Source organism: Catharus ustulatus, chromosome 2 (genome assembly GCF_009819885.2).
Source record: "Catharus ustulatus isolate bCatUst1 chromosome 2, bCatUst1.pri.v2, whole genome shotgun sequence".
Lineage (NCBI taxonomy): Eukaryota > Metazoa > Chordata > Aves > Passeriformes > Turdidae > Catharus > Catharus ustulatus.
The window spans coordinates 99,457,952-99,476,598 of record NC_046222.1 but is presented as its reverse complement, the minus strand read 5'-3'; the positions used below and the strand labels follow the sequence as shown (position 1 = coordinate 99,476,598).

General features: G+C 35.9%; 1 protein-coding gene across 1 annotated transcript in view; it reads right to left on the bottom strand.

Moving 5' to 3' along the window:
* Positions 1 to 1,091: 1,091 nt before the first annotated feature.
* Positions 1,092 to 18,647, bottom strand: part of ANKRD10 (ankyrin repeat domain 10) — a 37,139-nt gene continuing 19,583 nt past the window's right edge. The window contains exons 4-6 of the mRNA XM_033051875.2: positions 9,126 to 9,361; positions 5,640 to 5,735; positions 1,092 to 2,741 (exon numbers count right to left, since the gene is read on the bottom strand). Coding sequence (XP_032907766.1) covers positions 2,275 to 2,741; positions 5,640 to 5,735; positions 9,126 to 9,361 — 799 coding nt within the window. The 3' untranslated portion in view covers positions 1,092 to 2,274. The remainder of the gene's footprint in view (positions 2,742 to 5,639; positions 5,736 to 9,125; positions 9,362 to 18,647) is intronic.

Below are 18,647 nucleotides of genomic sequence, written 5' to 3'. Positions count from 1 at the left end.
AATTAACAATTGGTTTCAATGGGGCCTGACAACAGATGCAGACCTTCAGATCTGTCTCTATCAGCATGTGGCTGCACACACAGGCACAGAAGTGCTTTTTAAAATAAACCTCTGAGTTCTCCCTTTCTGAGTTTGAAGTACAATGTCTTCCAAGGTATTTTTAGGAAAAAACGTGTGAAGAACAAGTGAATGAAAACCAAATGTACACAGATTTTAAAAATCTTGCCTTATGCACAGAGTATAAATCTTATAATGCTAAAAATATGTACCTAACATCACACCTCCATATGCCAACTTTGTTGTACCCAAAGCAAGCTCTCTAGGGATCAGTTTGCAGCCATGAAGGTAAGATGGCAGTGCTTCATGGATTTATTCAAAGAAGTACAAGAAAGCATGTGGAAGCAAACTTGACAAATACTAAGAAGATTCCCAAATCCAAATGCTACAGCAAATGAGAGTTCACTGTCTCATGTCAGTACAATGGCAATGGCACTGCTCCTCTAGGCACTACACCAGCAAATCAAACCATCTAAAACAGGGCCCAGGTGCAGCTGTCCAAGCACAAGCAACTGGCTGATGTGCATGCCAGAGCAGCTCATCTCAGGTGACACTCAGCTTTCACTAATGGTCCTTTTCTCTTGTCTCCAGAAGGCACTGGAGGGGTTTTGCTGGTCTGCAAAAGAATTGGTCAATTTTCCTGTGAGTCCTCTCTCAGTCTGAACACAGTGTGAGCATCTTGTGCCTAGTGAACCATGTAGAGGGTAAAGGCTATTTTAAACACTGACTCCTCTGCAATGAGTAGTACTTTGCTTAAAAATGTTTGAATGAGACAATAATTTTTTTTAATTTATTTACAGACAGGCAATATTTTAACCCAGTATTTTTAAAACTGAAGGCTGATGAGACTTGTCATGCACCAAATATCCAGTCTATGTTTCTGTAATACAATCAAGTACAACTTGTTGGGCTGTTCCCATTTGCTTTCATATACTGACAGAAAGAAATTCTGAGAAAGATGATGAGAATTGTGACTTATAAACTATTTAATGCTTTCTCAACTTGCCAAATAATAACATCTAAACAAAATATTCAGATACAACGTAATATGTTTCTTTATTTTTTTTAAATCCAATTTGTAAAGGTCCCTTTTTAAACAAAACAACAAAAAAATCAACACAATTCAGAGGGCTTATCTCATTTACCATATTCTTCCCCACTCTTCACTTTAACACAAGCAGCAACTTATAGTATTAGTGCTCATATAGTGCACTTATATGAAGTTTGATTTGTGTATTAAGCATTAAATACAATGTATTTTCTGTGAGCATAGCCCAAAGAGTACACAACGTTACATTTTCAAAGTATATGTTTAAAAAAAAGACAATAAATGTATATCGAAGACAGTCAAACTCAAATATTTTGACTTGGCAAATTCTATAACGAGTAACAGCAATTTTAAAATGTGTACAAAGCAGAACAGTGCCAACATGCCTCCAGTCTGTGAGCTATGGTAAAACATCAAGCACACATACAAAGGAGAGAAGCCAAAGAAATCCACCACAGAGCTAACCTGAGGCACACCCAACTGCAACCAAACAAAGGCAGCCCACTTTCCCACTCTGTAATGCAAAGAGCCCAACAGCAACAAAAAGCACTTCTACGCTACAGAAAGTGAAACAGCAACTTCTTCCAAATTTGCCTCCGCATTTTTAAACACGTTGTTCAAAAAATTTAAAGATGAACATCTAATTATACCAAACAAATGTACAAACTATAAAGTCAGAGAAGCTCCAGAAGTTTGCCACTTTCAACCTTGCATAGTGAGAGCTGGCATTGATATTGCTACCATAGCTTCAGCAGAAGATACGGAAAAGAAAAATCTTTACTTCTAAGTGATGCACATACGTAGCATTTTCTTCACAAAATTCAGTTAAACATCGTTTTAATAAAAGGGAAAACACCTCTAAAAAGGGAAAGATAGTGTTCACAAGCTTAGGAAAAAAATACAAAACCAGAACATTCCATAATAAAAAATTTGAAACAATAAACATTCCATCATGACAGCACCTATTTTATCACTAAATAAGCCCCATACATGCAACAAACTACAACTGTTGTATAAGGCTGTCAAATTAAAGGTTTACTTTTCATATAAACAAAGTGTAAAAATAGCAACAAGTTGCGATCTTCAAATTTAATGCTATGTGAGGATTCTGTCTCCCCAGTTTCATTTGGTAGCAATTTCAATATGCGTTTGATATAAATGTCATTCATCTAGGAACCGTGGTACAAATACATTGTGCCTAGGACAGTATTGTCGTATCTCTGTTCGACCTTGACAGAATTGGAATGCTCAACAACACTACTGAGTTCAGGGATGCTTTCAGCAGTATCCCCAAAACCATGATAGTGTCCATAGTGTAAAGTGTCCCCAGGATCTTCCACCCATGAGGGCCGGTTAGAAACACAGCTACTCGGGCTTCCATTCAGGTGGAGAGATCCGCACATATCGGTGGAATTACTCATGGCTTTTTCCGGTTCCTCGGTGCCGTTACTGGTGTGGATTCGATGCCTACTGGGAGAAGTTACTCCGGGAATTACTCCGTTGGGTGTTAGTGCTAAGCACTCCTCACGCCTGGCATCCATCCCACTGAGCTGTTGTGCGGCGGTGAAATCCAAGTGTCCATTGATGGCACATCCATTTGTCAGTGCATTCAATATGGAGCTACTGCTATTCATATCTGCATTAAGAAATAAGCCTGTCACCAACAATTAAGAATAAATCGAAACACATCAAAATGTCTCCACTATACTTCACTTACTTAAAAATGCTTCCATATACAGCTCTGAAAATATATCTATCCTTCCTTTATAACAATGTAAGTAGTTCCAAGTAATGAGGTCTGACCAGTAAGTTTGTGGCATGGATTCTTAAGTTGAAAATGCAACTATCTATCCACATCTGTTTTGAAAATATGCCCATATTAATCTTTGCAAAGACAATGCGAACTTCTCAGATTTTTTTTTTTACTGAAGTGTATGAAATAAGTGCAGCAGACAACATTCTGGGCAGTGTTTTCAAAGGTGGTATAAAAGTGATCTTTTCATCTTAATTGCAATGGCCTCTTGGGATGGAAGATTATGTGTCCATACAAGAACTGAGTATCTGTGAGAGGGTGAAGGGTGGGTTTTTTCCCCCATTTTTCAGCCGTAATTTAACTGTGGCTTTTTTTTCCCTTTTGAGTTGTAACTCTCACAGTACAGTATGCACTGAAGTAAATCAAATAAGGAACTATCACATTGGGGTACTAACACAAAATGTTTCCAAGTTCCTTTGTTCAAAAAGTACCTCAATGTACCTAGCAGCTTGCTAGAGAACATACTGGGCAGGTCTGTATTTAACACTATGTTCATAATAGCATCTGTACAATCCACACGCAAAATGCCATACAGTAGCAACAGCAGAGTGCACAGAAGACTAAAAAGTAGTAGTAGGAAACAAAATTCTAAAAATGTGCATGCAAAAATCACTGACAACTGTTTTGAAGCAATTTCCCCTTTGAAGTTAGTAATTGGTACAATAGGTTTTGTTTCCAGGAACAGATTTCATCAGTCTGTCTGAAATGCATGTTTTTGCAGTGGTACTCAAAAGTACTAGCACAAAAAATGCATGATACATTCCGCCTTTAAAATATAATTTATGTCTATTTCAGTAAAGATGAGCAAGGCAAACATAGCAACTAGAGAGCTATGTGGTGACATTTAAAGATTTTACATTCTGTGATTATCCTTGGATACATGCACATATGTTTATGTCTCCATGAACGCATAAACCCATGTGCAAAACAGGACTGCATTTACTGCGTGTATGCAAATTAATTCAGTTAATTTAGCCTGTTGGCAACTTCCCACATTTGTAAAACACTGGGTTCCCATTTAAGTGACACATAATGAGTACCACTGTCTGACAAGGAAGAATCCAGAGTTTTGGTTCTCTCGCAGTTTTTTGCATGGCTATTATTTGAAGTACAACACTGACACTTCACAGACACCAATATTTTACACAAGAAATGTGTCCAATTTGTAAGTCCCTGGATGTACTAACTGGAGTTTCCCATTTAGTCCCTACATCAGTTAAAATAACCACATCAGCCAAACTCACTGATCATGAATTCTCATTAAAAGCAGAAAAAACCCCCCACAAACCCATCAAGACATCGAAGTTAATACTTCAGTGATGAAAACGCACAGAAGGAGTTTCATATAGCGTTTATTAACTGAAAAGTGCAAAATTTTAGCTGTTTAAAAATAAACCATTATAGGCTGTTTTTGCCAAACCAAATTTAATAAATCTGGCACTTCTATTAGTTAATATGCAAAAGTAGGTAATGAATAGTTCTAGTGATAATTATAGAATGCTAGTATTGGTTAAAAATGAGCACCTATAGTAATACAGTAATAGACTATATTTGTGAAAGAAAATAATTTTTCCATAAATAAGAACACTTAGTAATTATCACTGGAAAAAATCATAGTCTACTTTTAAAGTATCAATTATATATATGTTATATTTATATATTTATATATATATATATTATAAATATCGATTATTTTATCATTCCCTTTGTTGAATTGGCTCTGTGGTACAAAGCATAAACATATTTCTGGCAGAAAAAATTGATAAATGGAAAATTAATTTCTGAATGTAATAATGCACTATTGTAGTAACTCTGTGTCTTAACCCACAAAGTGCAAAAAAGGCTGACACAAGACAGTTTTAATCCAACTCTATACACATCCTGTTACCAAAAGTGTCTTGATTAAGTAGTCCTTAAAAAAAATCTAGAGCATTAATATTGACCAATCCTAGTAACATTTTGACTGTTTCATCATGACTTTTTCATACAAAATGTGTTTTATCAGGTACACTACTTCCAAATAGTATATTAAAACTGTGATGTCTGTTCTTCCATTTATATAAAAAATCCCACAGCAGGATCCTGCACTTATGTCATTGTGTCTGAGCAAGTTCTGAACACAGGGTGTATGTCTAGACTATTCTCTATAGTATTTATTGTACTATTCTGCATATAGTTTTGTCACAACATGTTATTTTCAAAGCTAGAATATGCTGGCCTATCAAGTCTTCCTACTATCTACTGAATCAAAATTAAACAAATAATTTAACTTATTTCTGAATTTCCTTTAACTCAAAATTATAGCAACTAGAAGCAAGGCACAACGCAATACAAGCCTCAGGTTAAAGATGAAACAGCCATCATGAACTTCTGTTTATCTGAAATATTAAGAAATTACTAATAAACCTTCTCTTTCACCATTACAATACATTGTAAGAAACAGCTAAATTTTGATACCTACTAAACCCCCAATATAATGGGTGTTACAGGAATACAATAGTTTTCAAGACTCCAGACAACAATGTGCAAAAATAAAGGACTAAGTTTTATACTTAAATTAAAAATAGAATGCATATTGATTCTTGCAACGACAAGGAGTTTGCATTGCAGAAACAGTGTATATTTCAATTTCTTTTGGTCCAACAGAAGTACTCTCCTGTTGTTTGGTGTCTTCAACCATTTGAATGTTGTTGTAGTTAACAGGAAACTGTCCACTCCCACCTGATACAACAGCAAACTCTCTATCAACGTGCATATTGTCAGCATCGTCCTCAGCTCCTCCATTCAGCATTGGTATTAAGCCATCAAAGCTGTAAGCTGACAAAAAAAGTCATGTTTAGTCATTAGTGCCTACTTGAAAACTCACCCAACAAAAAGATGAGTACTTTGATTATTAAAGCAAAACAGAAAATTACCAGGGTACCTATTAGACTTTGCACCTACATATAAAGTTACTAGCCTTGATGTGTAAAATGTGAATGAAGAGAAATTTAATTACTTATATTTAGGCTTTACAGGAGATGTGCCCAACTCATATTTGTTGTCCGTTTAGACTGCTCCCTTTTTCACTCCCAAGGGCCAGGTCCCAGTAACCCAGCCTTATCCATATCACACTGCTCCAGGGATCTCTTCAAGAGCTGAATAAGCAGAACTGTGCTCTGAGAGATGCTGCCAAGTGGTTAAACTGCTGGGGAGAATGCTTCAGTAAGCAAGATGGGCTTGATTTCAGTACTACTTCTTGTACCTACCCAGAGCATTGCTCCACTCCTACCCCAGCAGGCCCTGCCCTGCTCTCACACTGACATTAACAGACTTTTCTACACACACTACACACACTAAATATTGTTATAACTGCCTGCTTTGGCAGACTGCAATTCAGCTCCCATTACCTTGGGCACAACCAAAATTTTCATAAAATATTAATTTTTAAAGAACCTTAAGCCCTGAGGTGTTCCGGGGCCAAAGAGATCACTGAGGGCTTAAATGACATCAGGGTCCTTGGATCAGCAGGCTTCAAATTACCGTAAAGCAGGACGGGGAAGACTTTGGGGTTGTTTTGGTGGTTTTTTGTTTTGTTTTGGGTTTTTTGGTTTTTTCCTTTTTTGTTTTTTAGTTACCTAGAGAAATTGTAAGTGCAGTTTCATGTTGGCCAATTCCAGGAATGCCCTCCATCACACCTCACACAGAACACCCAAGCACCTGTGCTGAGGCCCATGACACCAAGACACTGGTTGTGAGCAGCACACACATTGCACAGCACAAGTCAGCCTGCTGAGGGCTGGACTAGAGGGGGCAGGATTACAGCTGACATGAACACAGCTGTGTCAACAGCTGGCCCAGGGTGCATCATCACCACCCTCTCCTGACCTTCCCAGGAAGCAGGAGGAAATTTCTGGGATTGATTTCAGAAAAATGGACATGAAATCCAGTTTATGTTTCTAAGTAAAAGTGAAAAATGATTCAGCATATATTCTGAAAGTGGTTACCAGTTTACTTCTGTTAATTCTACTTGGGTAATTAGTTTCCATCACAGTGTATCATTTATCAGTGTTGCCTAATTTTGAGGTTTAAGGCTTTTTTAATACTATGCACCTGTTGGCAGATACACCTGTGTGCATATAAACAATTAATGCCCATCCACTGCATAGTTTAGTTATTCCAGGGCAAAGCAACCTCAAGCATTTATCTTCTCTCAACTCTAGTGCTTCCAGGTTCTTGTATGTTGTCCTGTTGTTGCACCAAGTAGTTTCAAAGCAGTGGTTGTTCTGATTTGGAGTACAGCCATCAAAATCTGACTTTTTCCTGCTACACTCTCTGAACATCTGTAATCTCCTGTATTAAATAGTCTTTAAAGGACAACAGACTAGTGTGGTTTTAATAAGAGTTTAAAATTAACACAAAATTGGGCTGCTTCTGTAAAAAGGACAGCTAAGCACAAAGATGTACTGATAACTCATTACTCAGCTCTGTTGTTTACCAAAACGCCTCAGGAACAGTGACTCATTCTCAGTGCAAGGGACTTTTTACATCGATGCAATAGTTATTACTGATGCTGATGTCTTTGAGGGCAAACATGTCAGATTAGAAACTGCAGCTCCCACAGCTGGGATACATCTTTTAGCTACTCCAAAAACCTTCAAGCAAAAGCAGTAAAGCTTTTGCATTTGTTTGTGAAGGTCTTAAAAAGTCATACTGTTAATAATTTTAAAAATTACCTACCCTCATTGCTTTTCCAACATTTCTGCAATTGTCCAGGAGTACTTGTTCACTTCAAGCACTGTGATTAGTTGCTCAATCTAACTTAGGTACTGGGCCAACTCTGTACAGTGAAAGGTAATGCAGATACAGCACCAATCCCCCAGACTGTGGGAAAACACTGCCTATTGACCAGCTTGCTGAGACAGCTGCTTAGGAATACTCAGATGGAGCAGCTCTTCAAAATGCAAGTTGACTTCAAGCAGTGGGGTCTGGTAGCAGATCAATGGGCTGAAAACATCCTTCTGCAGTTGTCTTGGGCACTTGGGTACTGGGTAAGTTTTCTTATTCTAAGTAGCTACTTAAGAAATACTTATTCCTGAAGTCTTGTATTTAATTGCACAGGGACTCTTCTCCATAAAAAAAATTATCATTTAGACCAGCTACATGAAGCAACACATCCTCTTCATGACTGGCCATGGAGTACCCAGTTTAGGTCTCTGATCCTGGTATAGGTAAAGTGGTGTTTGGATAGCAAGTACTGAACAAATAGTAGTGTTGATATTGATGTGGTTTATGTCATATTTAGAAACATGGTTTAGGTCTCAGTTCCCCCCTTGCTATCTGGAATTAAGAACCATTTAAGCCCATTCTTTAACTGAATAAAGTGTCTTTGAAGTGTCTATGAAGACCATTTCCTGATGCTAAAGAAAAGCATCCTTTAGCATTATCAGGAGAAGGGAGGTCTAAATGCAGAATAATTCCCCTGTTCTTAGTAAGAATTTATTGGAATGATTAATAGAAAGGAAGAAGATAATTCTCCTCAATCATGTTACTCAAGTTGTTTCTAAAAAAAGATTTCTACAGAGCTACCAAAAAGTGTCTTTAGGTTGTACTATTCCATCGTTGCTGGCAAAGTAGCAGTATCCTCAAAGTACAAGGCTGGATAGGAAACCTTAAGGTCCATTCTGGACTTACATCCTAGTGTAAAATAGCAGTTCCCTTTGGAAAACAATTGTGGAAACTTAGGGTATTTTAATTTACAGACATAACCCCTCTTGATTTGGGAGACTCTTCTGCATTCAATTTCTTCCATCCACCTCACATAGCGGTTTCTGAACTGTGAATTAATCCCTGAATGGAAAATTACTATCAGAACATCCAGGCATCTGTGTGAATCAATGGATTGTTACTTGGCCCTCCTGAAGCTGAAGAAACTGAGGAAGGAGTAGAAGCTAATTTCAGCTCCTACTCCTCTGCATAATTATTCTCAGCATCATGCAGCTTTAGCACTCTCTGGAAATAGAAATTTCTGAACACGCCAAAATGATGATAGGGAGAACTGGGATCTTGCAGCATGGAATAATTGTATTAATCTGCTTGTATTAATATGTAATTTAGATATGTGAGTTTGTCAATAATACTCAACATCCACTCCAAAAGACTTTAAAATGTTTATTTTCCTTTCTCAGCAACAGTATCAACCCATCCCTTTTACCTCTGGGGTCTCACCTTCAGTTCTAGCCTTCTTTACTCCAGCAGACTCTGTGTCTTCAAAGGACCTTTTTCGACTTGTCCCACCACTGAATGGATTGGGACCTGCATTCTGATGAACCCCATTTAAGGTGCCATTGCTATAGAAACGATTCAGGTGACAGTTCTGGAGGTTCAAGAGAAACTGGGCACATTCTTGGAAGCCCTGGGTATGTGCAAGATCTGCTGCTGTCAGGCCACTGGCATTTCTCAAGCTGTACAATACAAAGAAACTGGATTACACTCATTCATCAGGCTAGCTGGCTGCTGCTGCTGCCCTTACTGACTATCTATCTGCTGGTGATGAGAGAAAACATACACTTAGCAAATTTTCCATTAAGAAATTAGTTATCAATCTTAGTTTTATAACTATCTTAACTTTTTGCACATACATCTCACTTCTAAGCAAAATTTGGGAGACAATACACTTCTAAATAAAATCAATATACTATGTGCCTTAAACCATCTTCCTATTTAAACTTTTCAAAATGCTTTATTCCAAAATAGTCTGAAGTAGCTGATCTTTACATAAACTTCAGACTAATTTAAGTGCTGAATTTTACCATCTTCTGCAGCTTATTCTGCAATCTATTGCTTTAACTTGAGCAAAAGATCAAATACTCAAAACAAACTTAACATGACTTGGCAATTGTCCATGGCATTCTGGTTTCTAAGGTAACAACAACATCACTATTTTTCCTAACAACAAAATATATACATATATAGCAAAAGATAGATAGAGAAAGATGCTATACTTAGTTATGCTTTGCTTATACTTTTGTTTTTGGTTTGTTTCTCATTTCAAAGTGTGTGACATCATAAGTACTGGAACTTGCTTTGGTAATTTCAACCAAGACTTTTCTGTGCACAAGAAAATGGCACTGGAATTTGAATATTCTAGTTCATCAAGGAGGTTAGGAACGAAATCAGGGAGAACATGTAGAGATGCAGAGGTTTAATGTGAAGAAGTGCTGTATCACATGCATTTACACAAACACACAGGATGTCCTGTGCTTAGCAATTTAGGTTAACTTCATCAGAAAGAGCATAAAAGTGCAGACAAGAAAGCCAGGAATGACAAAACTAGATGGTGATGCAGAAGATGCCAATTAATCTTTCCTAATATTTTTCCAGACAAATGTAACTAGTCAGAAAAATGAATTTGTTTCTTGGCTTCAGTCATTTAGACAAGTCAATTACTTAAAAATTCAGAAACAGACCAGCTAACAGAGTAAGAATTCACAAGATTAATAGACATGATTCTCTTTAAACTCTAGCTCACGAGAAGAAATCAAAGAACAAAGCCCAGATTTGATTTCTAGATCATTGCAACTTACTTGCAATAAGAAAAGCTTTAGAAATTGACTATTGCAGCAAGACTATTTCCATGAATGGATAAGCCAAAATACTACAGAATCACTAACCCCATAACCTAAACCAGAGTTCATTTCATTCCATACCACACTATTATAAGTCATTTACTTGCAGTACTAGCGAAAATAGAGAGCAGTCAAAAGTCATCTAGAAAGTATGACTTCAGAATACTGAAAAATCAAAAGTTAGTCAAAAGAAATGAAATTTGGAGGTGGTATTAGTTTTGAATACCTAGAGGAGAGCTGCAAAGTGAATAATCTGTTCTGTGCATCCAATGTAGGCAGAATATGAATGAGATTAATATGAACAAAGGATAATTAAAGCTAGCGTCAGGAGAAAGTTTTAGAGCATAAAGGTTGCTGAATCTTGAGAGTGGTCTTTTCTCATTTTAAGAGCTGCCTATGATATCAGAAATTCTACTGTCAATCCTTCCCCCTGCTGAACTAGATGAGCTGTTGAAGCTGCTGCTAAGTAACATTTGACACTCCTTCAGGAACTCTGATTTACTTGTGCAGCGTAAGGATGTAGAACAATGAAACTACAACATAGAAAACAGAAATCTTAACAGATCTATTCTATTCAAGAAGAAAAGCTTGATTCTCTGATACCTTTTTAAAATTTGAGAGCCCCAAAAGAACAGTGAAAGAAATCTAACCAAGAGCAAAATAAACAGTTACGCAAAGATACAAATGACAAAACCAAAATGGTATTGAATAGCCACCTAATTTAACATAAGTTCAAGGACTCAGTAATTCTGTTACTCAGCAAGTACTACAGAACACTAACTCTGGTTTTCAAAATTGACTGTAAGATACTACAGTTAAGTCACCATTTTCCAAAGGATCATCAATGTAAGCTGCCAGAGGCATTTGGGGATTTATAAACTAAGATCAAAGTGTGTAAAGCTACACGACCACACTCTGGGAAAGAAAAATTAAATTTCCCAGAAACAAAATACATAGGACTTAGTTTACAAAAATTTTAAAATGTAATGATGTTTGATATTTAGAGATCTGTCCCATTCCTACCTCTACCTGAACAAATTACTCTTAACAGGTAGACAAAGCTGTGCTTGTTTTACAAAAATATTCTGGAAGCACTGCATAGGCACTCAAGCCTACTGGATTTAGCATTCTTGCTTCTGAAGTTTAGAAATACCTCTCTTAAAGATATGAATCTGAATTGAGCCTATAAAGTTTGTAATGAAAAGAAGTTCAATGATGTAAGAGGAGACTAAGTTCTAGATGACTCTAGAAACTGAACAAATATTATGGAACACAGCTGTTAAGTTCTCTGCTCACTTACAGTGGGAACACTAATTTGAGTAACTTTTCTATATCCAGTTGTCAATGTGCATGATTTTAATCAAAGCCTGATTCCTCTTGGACTTTCATGTACTTTCAAATTTCTGTTATACTAGTTTGCATTCCAATATTAACAGGAAGGAGAAAAGGAAAAGCTGACAAATTTTGCAGAAACCTTCCATCACTTTCTCAGGAACAGGCTAGAAAGATTAAAAAGACCTACTTCTTTAGCTGATTTTTCTAGGAGGAAAAAATCTGCCACTGGGACAGAAAAGGCAGCAAGAACTACCTGTATTAGCCCATCATAAGAAAATGCAAGTAATAAAAAAAAATTGCCAATGGAAATAAGAACAAAATAGGAAAGAAAATGCTCTTAACAGGTATGACAGAGTTTTACCAGACTAGAAAAGTTTATCTATTTCCAAAATAATTCAGAAATATTGTCAATTACTGTAAGAGTTCTGAATCTGTAACAGAAAAATAGTGTAATACAGTCCTTCTAGAAACCCTGGAGTACTTGAATGAATTAAAAAGCTAGGATATCCACTACACCATTCTTCAAAAAGTGTTAATCAGAACTTGGAGTGGAAACACCCTGTTAACGCCACAATTACAAGGAAGTAGGAACATATGTCATACTAAATCTGCTACCCATGTCTGACAGTGAAGTGTCTGCCTCAGCTTATCTCAAGAGTTAAGAATTTAAGTGCCATTACTGTAGACAGAGTAGATTATACAGATGAAATCAGAAATGGATCACTGTCCCAACCACACACAAGAGAACTTCAACCTCTTATGGCAGTTCCTATGTCAGCCCTTGGTTATGAACTGCAATTATATGTAACCTGACTATCAAGTGAAAAGGACGAATAGTATGTGATTTATTTGGACACAAAGTGTAGTAGCCACATGACATGGAATGTGTGCCTAAAAAGATGGAAGAAAAATCAACAAGCAGAAAAAAGCAGCGATAATCACTCTATTCAAGTAAATATATATATATATATATATATATTTAAGCTATTTCAGTTATTAGGTATCCCTTGAAAGCTACTTCATCTATTGCAGCTGCTGACATGAAGGATTGGTAAAGGATATTCAGAAATGAAAGTAACTTCAAGACCTGGTTGTGAAAGAAAAACACTGGAAGTAAACCAGTGGACAACTACCTCAGTATCATGGGTCTTCAAAAAAAATACATCTTCTTTTCCACTCATTCTCCACTTTTTTGAGTAAGTCAAAAATCTCTTTGGTACCAGCTTTGATCTTTTATCCTAAACACCTTGAAATAGTGGAAGCTCTGAGAAGCTTGGAACATAGCAGTATTAAATGTTCAGGGAAACCATCCTTTTGTTATTGCTAATCATACAGCAAACATGACAGGTCTATTTCTGCAACTGCATTACTCAGAATTAAAAATGAGTAAGGAAATTTGGAGCAGGTTTTACATTTTGTTTTGTAAGGGTTTGTATTGTTAGTGGCTTTTTAAAAAAACTTCTTGTTTGTGACAAAGATGCCAAAATTAAGGACAAGTTTATATTTCTTTTCAAGGTTTGTCTCTGGGCTAGGCTTCTAGCTGAAACAAGACAAATAGCTGGTTACAAACACTGCATTTTTCAAGTGAATTCATGATGAAGGAAGATGACAGTAGCAAGGAAGGTGTGGAAGGATGGAAAGAAGACATAAGTAAGAAAATCAGAGTAAGTCTTGGAAAGTGACATGTGTTTTGTTTAGTCAGCCTTTATTAAACAGTATTCGTTGACTTGGTGTAGAATTTTCTAAAGGTTGGCCTAGTTACTGTCAAATCAGAGAGCAGCACTCCAAAAACTAAATTCCTTCTCTCTGCAGTAAAAAAGCCAAAAACTAAAGACAACTCTGAAGGTCAGTCTAGCAACAAGAACAGGTGGAAAAACCGAAGAAAGGACACTGAAAACAAAAGGTCTGAAAATATCATTCCTTTTTCGGCACCTGCTCCAGACAGGAACACACATGAAGGCATGAACTGACAAACAGGAGAAAAATTCCTTACTTAACATTGACCAGGGCTAAAGGCAGTTGTCAGAAAGTCAATTCACTCCATATTTAGAAAGCACATATCTTGCAGCCTTTCCAAGGCAATTCAAGTGTTTGAAAACTGACCAAGCTGCCTTCAGGTTTTTTCACTTAGTAGGAATTTTTTGCTATCTACTTTATTCACTGTTTCCATGTAGAAACAAATTAAAATCACGAATAATGGTATTATTTACCCTCAGCCTTCTTGTAGGCTAAAATCCAGGAGCTGGGAATAAAAACATCTTGTTTTCTTCAAAGTACAGGAGTATAAGATGCTAACTCCGACGCAAAAGAAGAAAGTCAAATGTAAGGAAGGATACATTTTCATATTATAAAGCTATTCTAAATAGAAAAAAATCCATGAGAAAAGATGACAAAAATCTGAATATGGATGAGTAGGTGATTTTGAAGTTTCTTGACATATGACACTTGCATTGTTTTGTAGTGACAGGTGTTTTATAAATAAACTCAAAACGCACACTGATATATTTGAGTTAACGCTCTGACTTTTGCATATACATTTATTCACAGACCTACAGTGCTTAAAACAACACTCTTATAACATGTTTTTCTTCTTCCATCAAGTGATGTCCACAGTCTTCAAAACTGACTGATCTTGGCACGAAGAAGACTTTTTTTTTAGTCTCCCTCTGGGTTGACATCATATGAACTCCCATTCTAAATGCCAATTCATCTGAGAGTCCGGGTATCCAATTAAAGCAGCTATAAAGAGGACACTGATGAAGCGTGAGTTTAGGTATTTCTTCTGAAATGCTTTTTCAAAAATATTGGCTGTGAGTGCAATTCAATTGTTGCTCAACACCAAGAGACAAGTGCATTATTTGGCCAAACAGGATTGGTGTACAGAAACATGAAGTTAACTTTCAGTTTAGCTTTATTTAGGAGAAATTTTTTATTATTTCAATCTGATTTAAGAAGTTTACTAAAGGAAGGAAAAAAAATGAGGCAAGCTTTTAAAAAACACTCAAGATGCTTCCACTATGACTAAGCCACAGAAAGTGAAAAACCAAAAAAACCCTAAAATACTCAAAATTTAGAATTATTTAAATATGACTTTGTTTTCCAAGGAAGATTGACTTCAGTGTAACTTACAGAATTTAGTCTTTGAAAGAGCTGTAGAAAGAAAACAAAGACTTGTGCTTCTCACATTTAATTTACTACAGAAAATTGCTTCTAAGTTGCTTTAATTGTTCATTTTTCATATTCATTGGTAGAAAAAAAACCAAGTAGATTTCTCTGGTTTTTTAACATAGAAATATACTATCTTCAACTTATAATGTCACATACCTTGAAAAACAAAACAAACGTTTACTACACAGAAAGTCAACAATAAATATTTTTGAAAAATCATATATGTAAAAAAATCTCCTAAATGTTTAATTTGAAATAGTGATTACAGCACCTACAGCTTACTGTGTTTTTGTTAATGCCATGCGACAATCTAAGAAAATAAACCACAGTTTTCGTATATCAATGTAATATCTGTTAAAAATTACTGATCTCAACTTATCTATTGTTAGTTTACAAATAAAAATGTAGATAATTGTAAATTAGGGTAAGCAAAGCATGCAAATCTATAGATTCTATATCTGAATTCCTAGATTAGCATTAAAACCAATCACCGCAACAAATACCTCAACAGTATGCCTTGTGTGCAGAAAGGAAGCGATACTGAACATTCAATGCCACAACTGTAAGGTTTTCGGAGAAGCACCTGTGGCAGTTTCAGCAGTTTCTATATGGAATGCTCCCCCTTTCTAGGATTACTTGAAAAAATCAAGTCAATTCGAATTACGTAGCTGTAAAACATTGACATGTGTAGTTTTTACAGTTTCAGAATCTTCTGTTTGATTTAAACGGGCAATGGTGCATAAACAGGAAACTTATATCATAAGGGATCACATATTTGCAGGCAACATTAAGATTAAAAGTACATTAACATACATAAAGTGCTGTAGCACATTATTAAATATGTAAGCCATTATCATGTGACCACCTTAACAACAAGATACTAAGCCTTTTATGCCTTTAAAAGCATTATAACTTTCATCCTGAAACCAATTTTTCAGTTCTTCACTGAAATTTATATAGAATGGATTAAAGTTACCGGTCAACTCATGGCTTCAATTACTTTAAATTTAGTAGGCTGTATCTCAAAAGAATTAGTAGCTATTCCTATACAAAAATTAGCAGATACAAGGATTAAAACAAAACAAAAGAAGAAAGAGAAAAAAGATCAGAACACTAAAACGCCCACAGTGAGAAAAATTGTTTCCTATATAAACAGTAGTATACTAGTCTAAAATTTCTAAAGCAAAATTATTTTCAAATACTAAACTTAAAGTGTTTTAACCCTTTGGTGTCCAAATACAGAAGTTATAAAATTGTTTCAAGCTTTTTTTCCAGATACCAAGAGAAAAATAATCTTAACTAAACAGATGTGTGTCACTGCTGGGGTAGCTATACAAATTCATGCCAGAATTACACACTGGGCATCTACAAAAGCACAAGTTGGTGCCAAGTTTTTATTTCACAACAAAGCATTTGGCAGCTGAGATTATTTTACACTTTTAAAAACAGTGGTAGAGTTCCTGTGAACATATCCAAAATCATCCAACAAGAGTTATATACTGGACAGAAAGATTCTGCTTTGTGAAGCCACTTTCTCCACAGGAAAATCAAAGTTCACAATGAATTATGCAGCTATAATTAGCTCCTAGATACTTCAACTCTTGACTGAGCAAACACTGGCAGAAGAAGGAATCCATTAACAGTGGTAGGCAATGTTGCAATTATCACAAACATCACCATCAGGATTTTTTGTTCTATCTGTATTCCCGTTTACATGCTTTACTAAAGTTCTCCAATGGTGCACTTCATTTTCAGTACCTTTTGTGCAAAATATTCACATTTCCAAGTAAACCTTTCCCTGAACAATATATGCCTGAATTGGCCTGGAATCAGCAACAATATTTTTAAATTAATATTTCATTATTTAAGAAGTGATTCCTAAAAACAATTTACAAAGGGAAGGTACGAAAGACTATGGTAACTCTTGAAACAACAGTCTGATTGCAATACAGTGTAATAGAAAAGACCTTTCCTACTAAAATGAAAGTATTTCCTACTAGTGAAATTCAATTCCTAAGAAGCATCTTTATAGTTCTGCAGCCACTTTAAACACCAAGAGAATGTTAAGAGTTCCTCAGCCGACCTTATGACAATGAGAACTATCATTGCTGTTGCTTTAATGTTTCTAGAAACAGAGCAAGAACTGCAAAAAGTTGCTAACAATGAAGAAAGTGTAATGGAAAACTACTGAGGAAAGGTTCAGAGCACTCTCTGACTTGAAAAGATAAAACAATCTTGCAACACAGATTTCTACCAAGATGACTCTAGTAGCAAATAAAATGACATTACTTCTCCTCAACACAGCAACTGAAAACCAAAGATAGCTTAGAATTAGAGAAATGAAGGAAGAAAGCTTCTCTCCAATGTGCCAAACTTGAAAGAAAGTTCAAGCTGTTCAGTACAAAAAGCATGGACAGTGGAAGTTTCGAAATAAAACTGAAGTAAAGAAGTAAACTAACATTAAGGTATTTCTGTGCCCAAAGCAGGGGAAAAAAATCAGGAATGAAAGAACTATAGGTAGTAGATGGTTTCATTATTTTCCCATAATAGAGACACTATCAAACTACGTTTTTTTTTCTTTTTTGTGTCAAAAATAACTTGATGTGTTTACTCAAGCAGACATAAAAATCTTTAGAATTAAGGAACTGCTGAAGTGCATAAAATCAGTTTAAATGTGTTTTGTGAAAAACTTAAGATTTTTCTCTCTGTAAGAAAATTTATCTGTTACATGTGAGCCCAATCAAGCAAAACAGAATGAAGCTGAAGAGTAGTATTTTCCCTAAGTTATAATTACAAAAGCTCTTCCAGAGAGATACATTTTGCAATCAGTAGTGCACGACACACATTAGAAAACTTTTCTGAATATGCTCTGGGCCACACCACAACTACCCCCTGTATGTTTTTTTTCTGTCCAGGTTACTAGGTACTACTTGGTCCATGAACAACTTAACTGAAAAGACACAAATCAGATCAGCAAACAAAACCACAATCAACACAGCAGGCTAGAGCAGACATTGCAATAAACAATCCTCTCATCATGGATCTAGTAAAAAAATATTGCCAGATCAAGTACAGCACTCCTACAGATCACCAGCACTGACATCTGGACTAATCATTAGAACTAATAAGACTACTATATTTGGGACATAATTGCTTCTTTCACTGCATTTAACTCTGGTCAAACTCTACTTCCTAACACTTTAGTGTCTTCACTTGACTAAACTGTAACCAGGTTTCTGTAGCCAGAACAGCAACAGAATTGCCTATCTTGCAGAAAAAAAAAAAGTCTATCTTAAGGGAAACCGCACACATTAATGTGAACATTAGCACAGTATCTTATGTGAAGGCAGATCAATGCCAACAAAAAACCCCAAACATTCCTGTCAGAAATCTGAGCTATCCACATATAAAAGTTCCAATATTCTTTCCCAACTCTCTTGGACTGAAGAAAATTCAAGAAACCAGTGCTATAAGGCTTCTCACTAATGAATAAGCTAACCTATCAAGCTCACACGTATCTAGTGAATTTCCTCTTTATGTTTCAGAAAGGTCATAAGTATCATTGCTTTAATGATGGATTTTACTCATAAGAAGCACAACCTCTCATATTCTTTGCTAT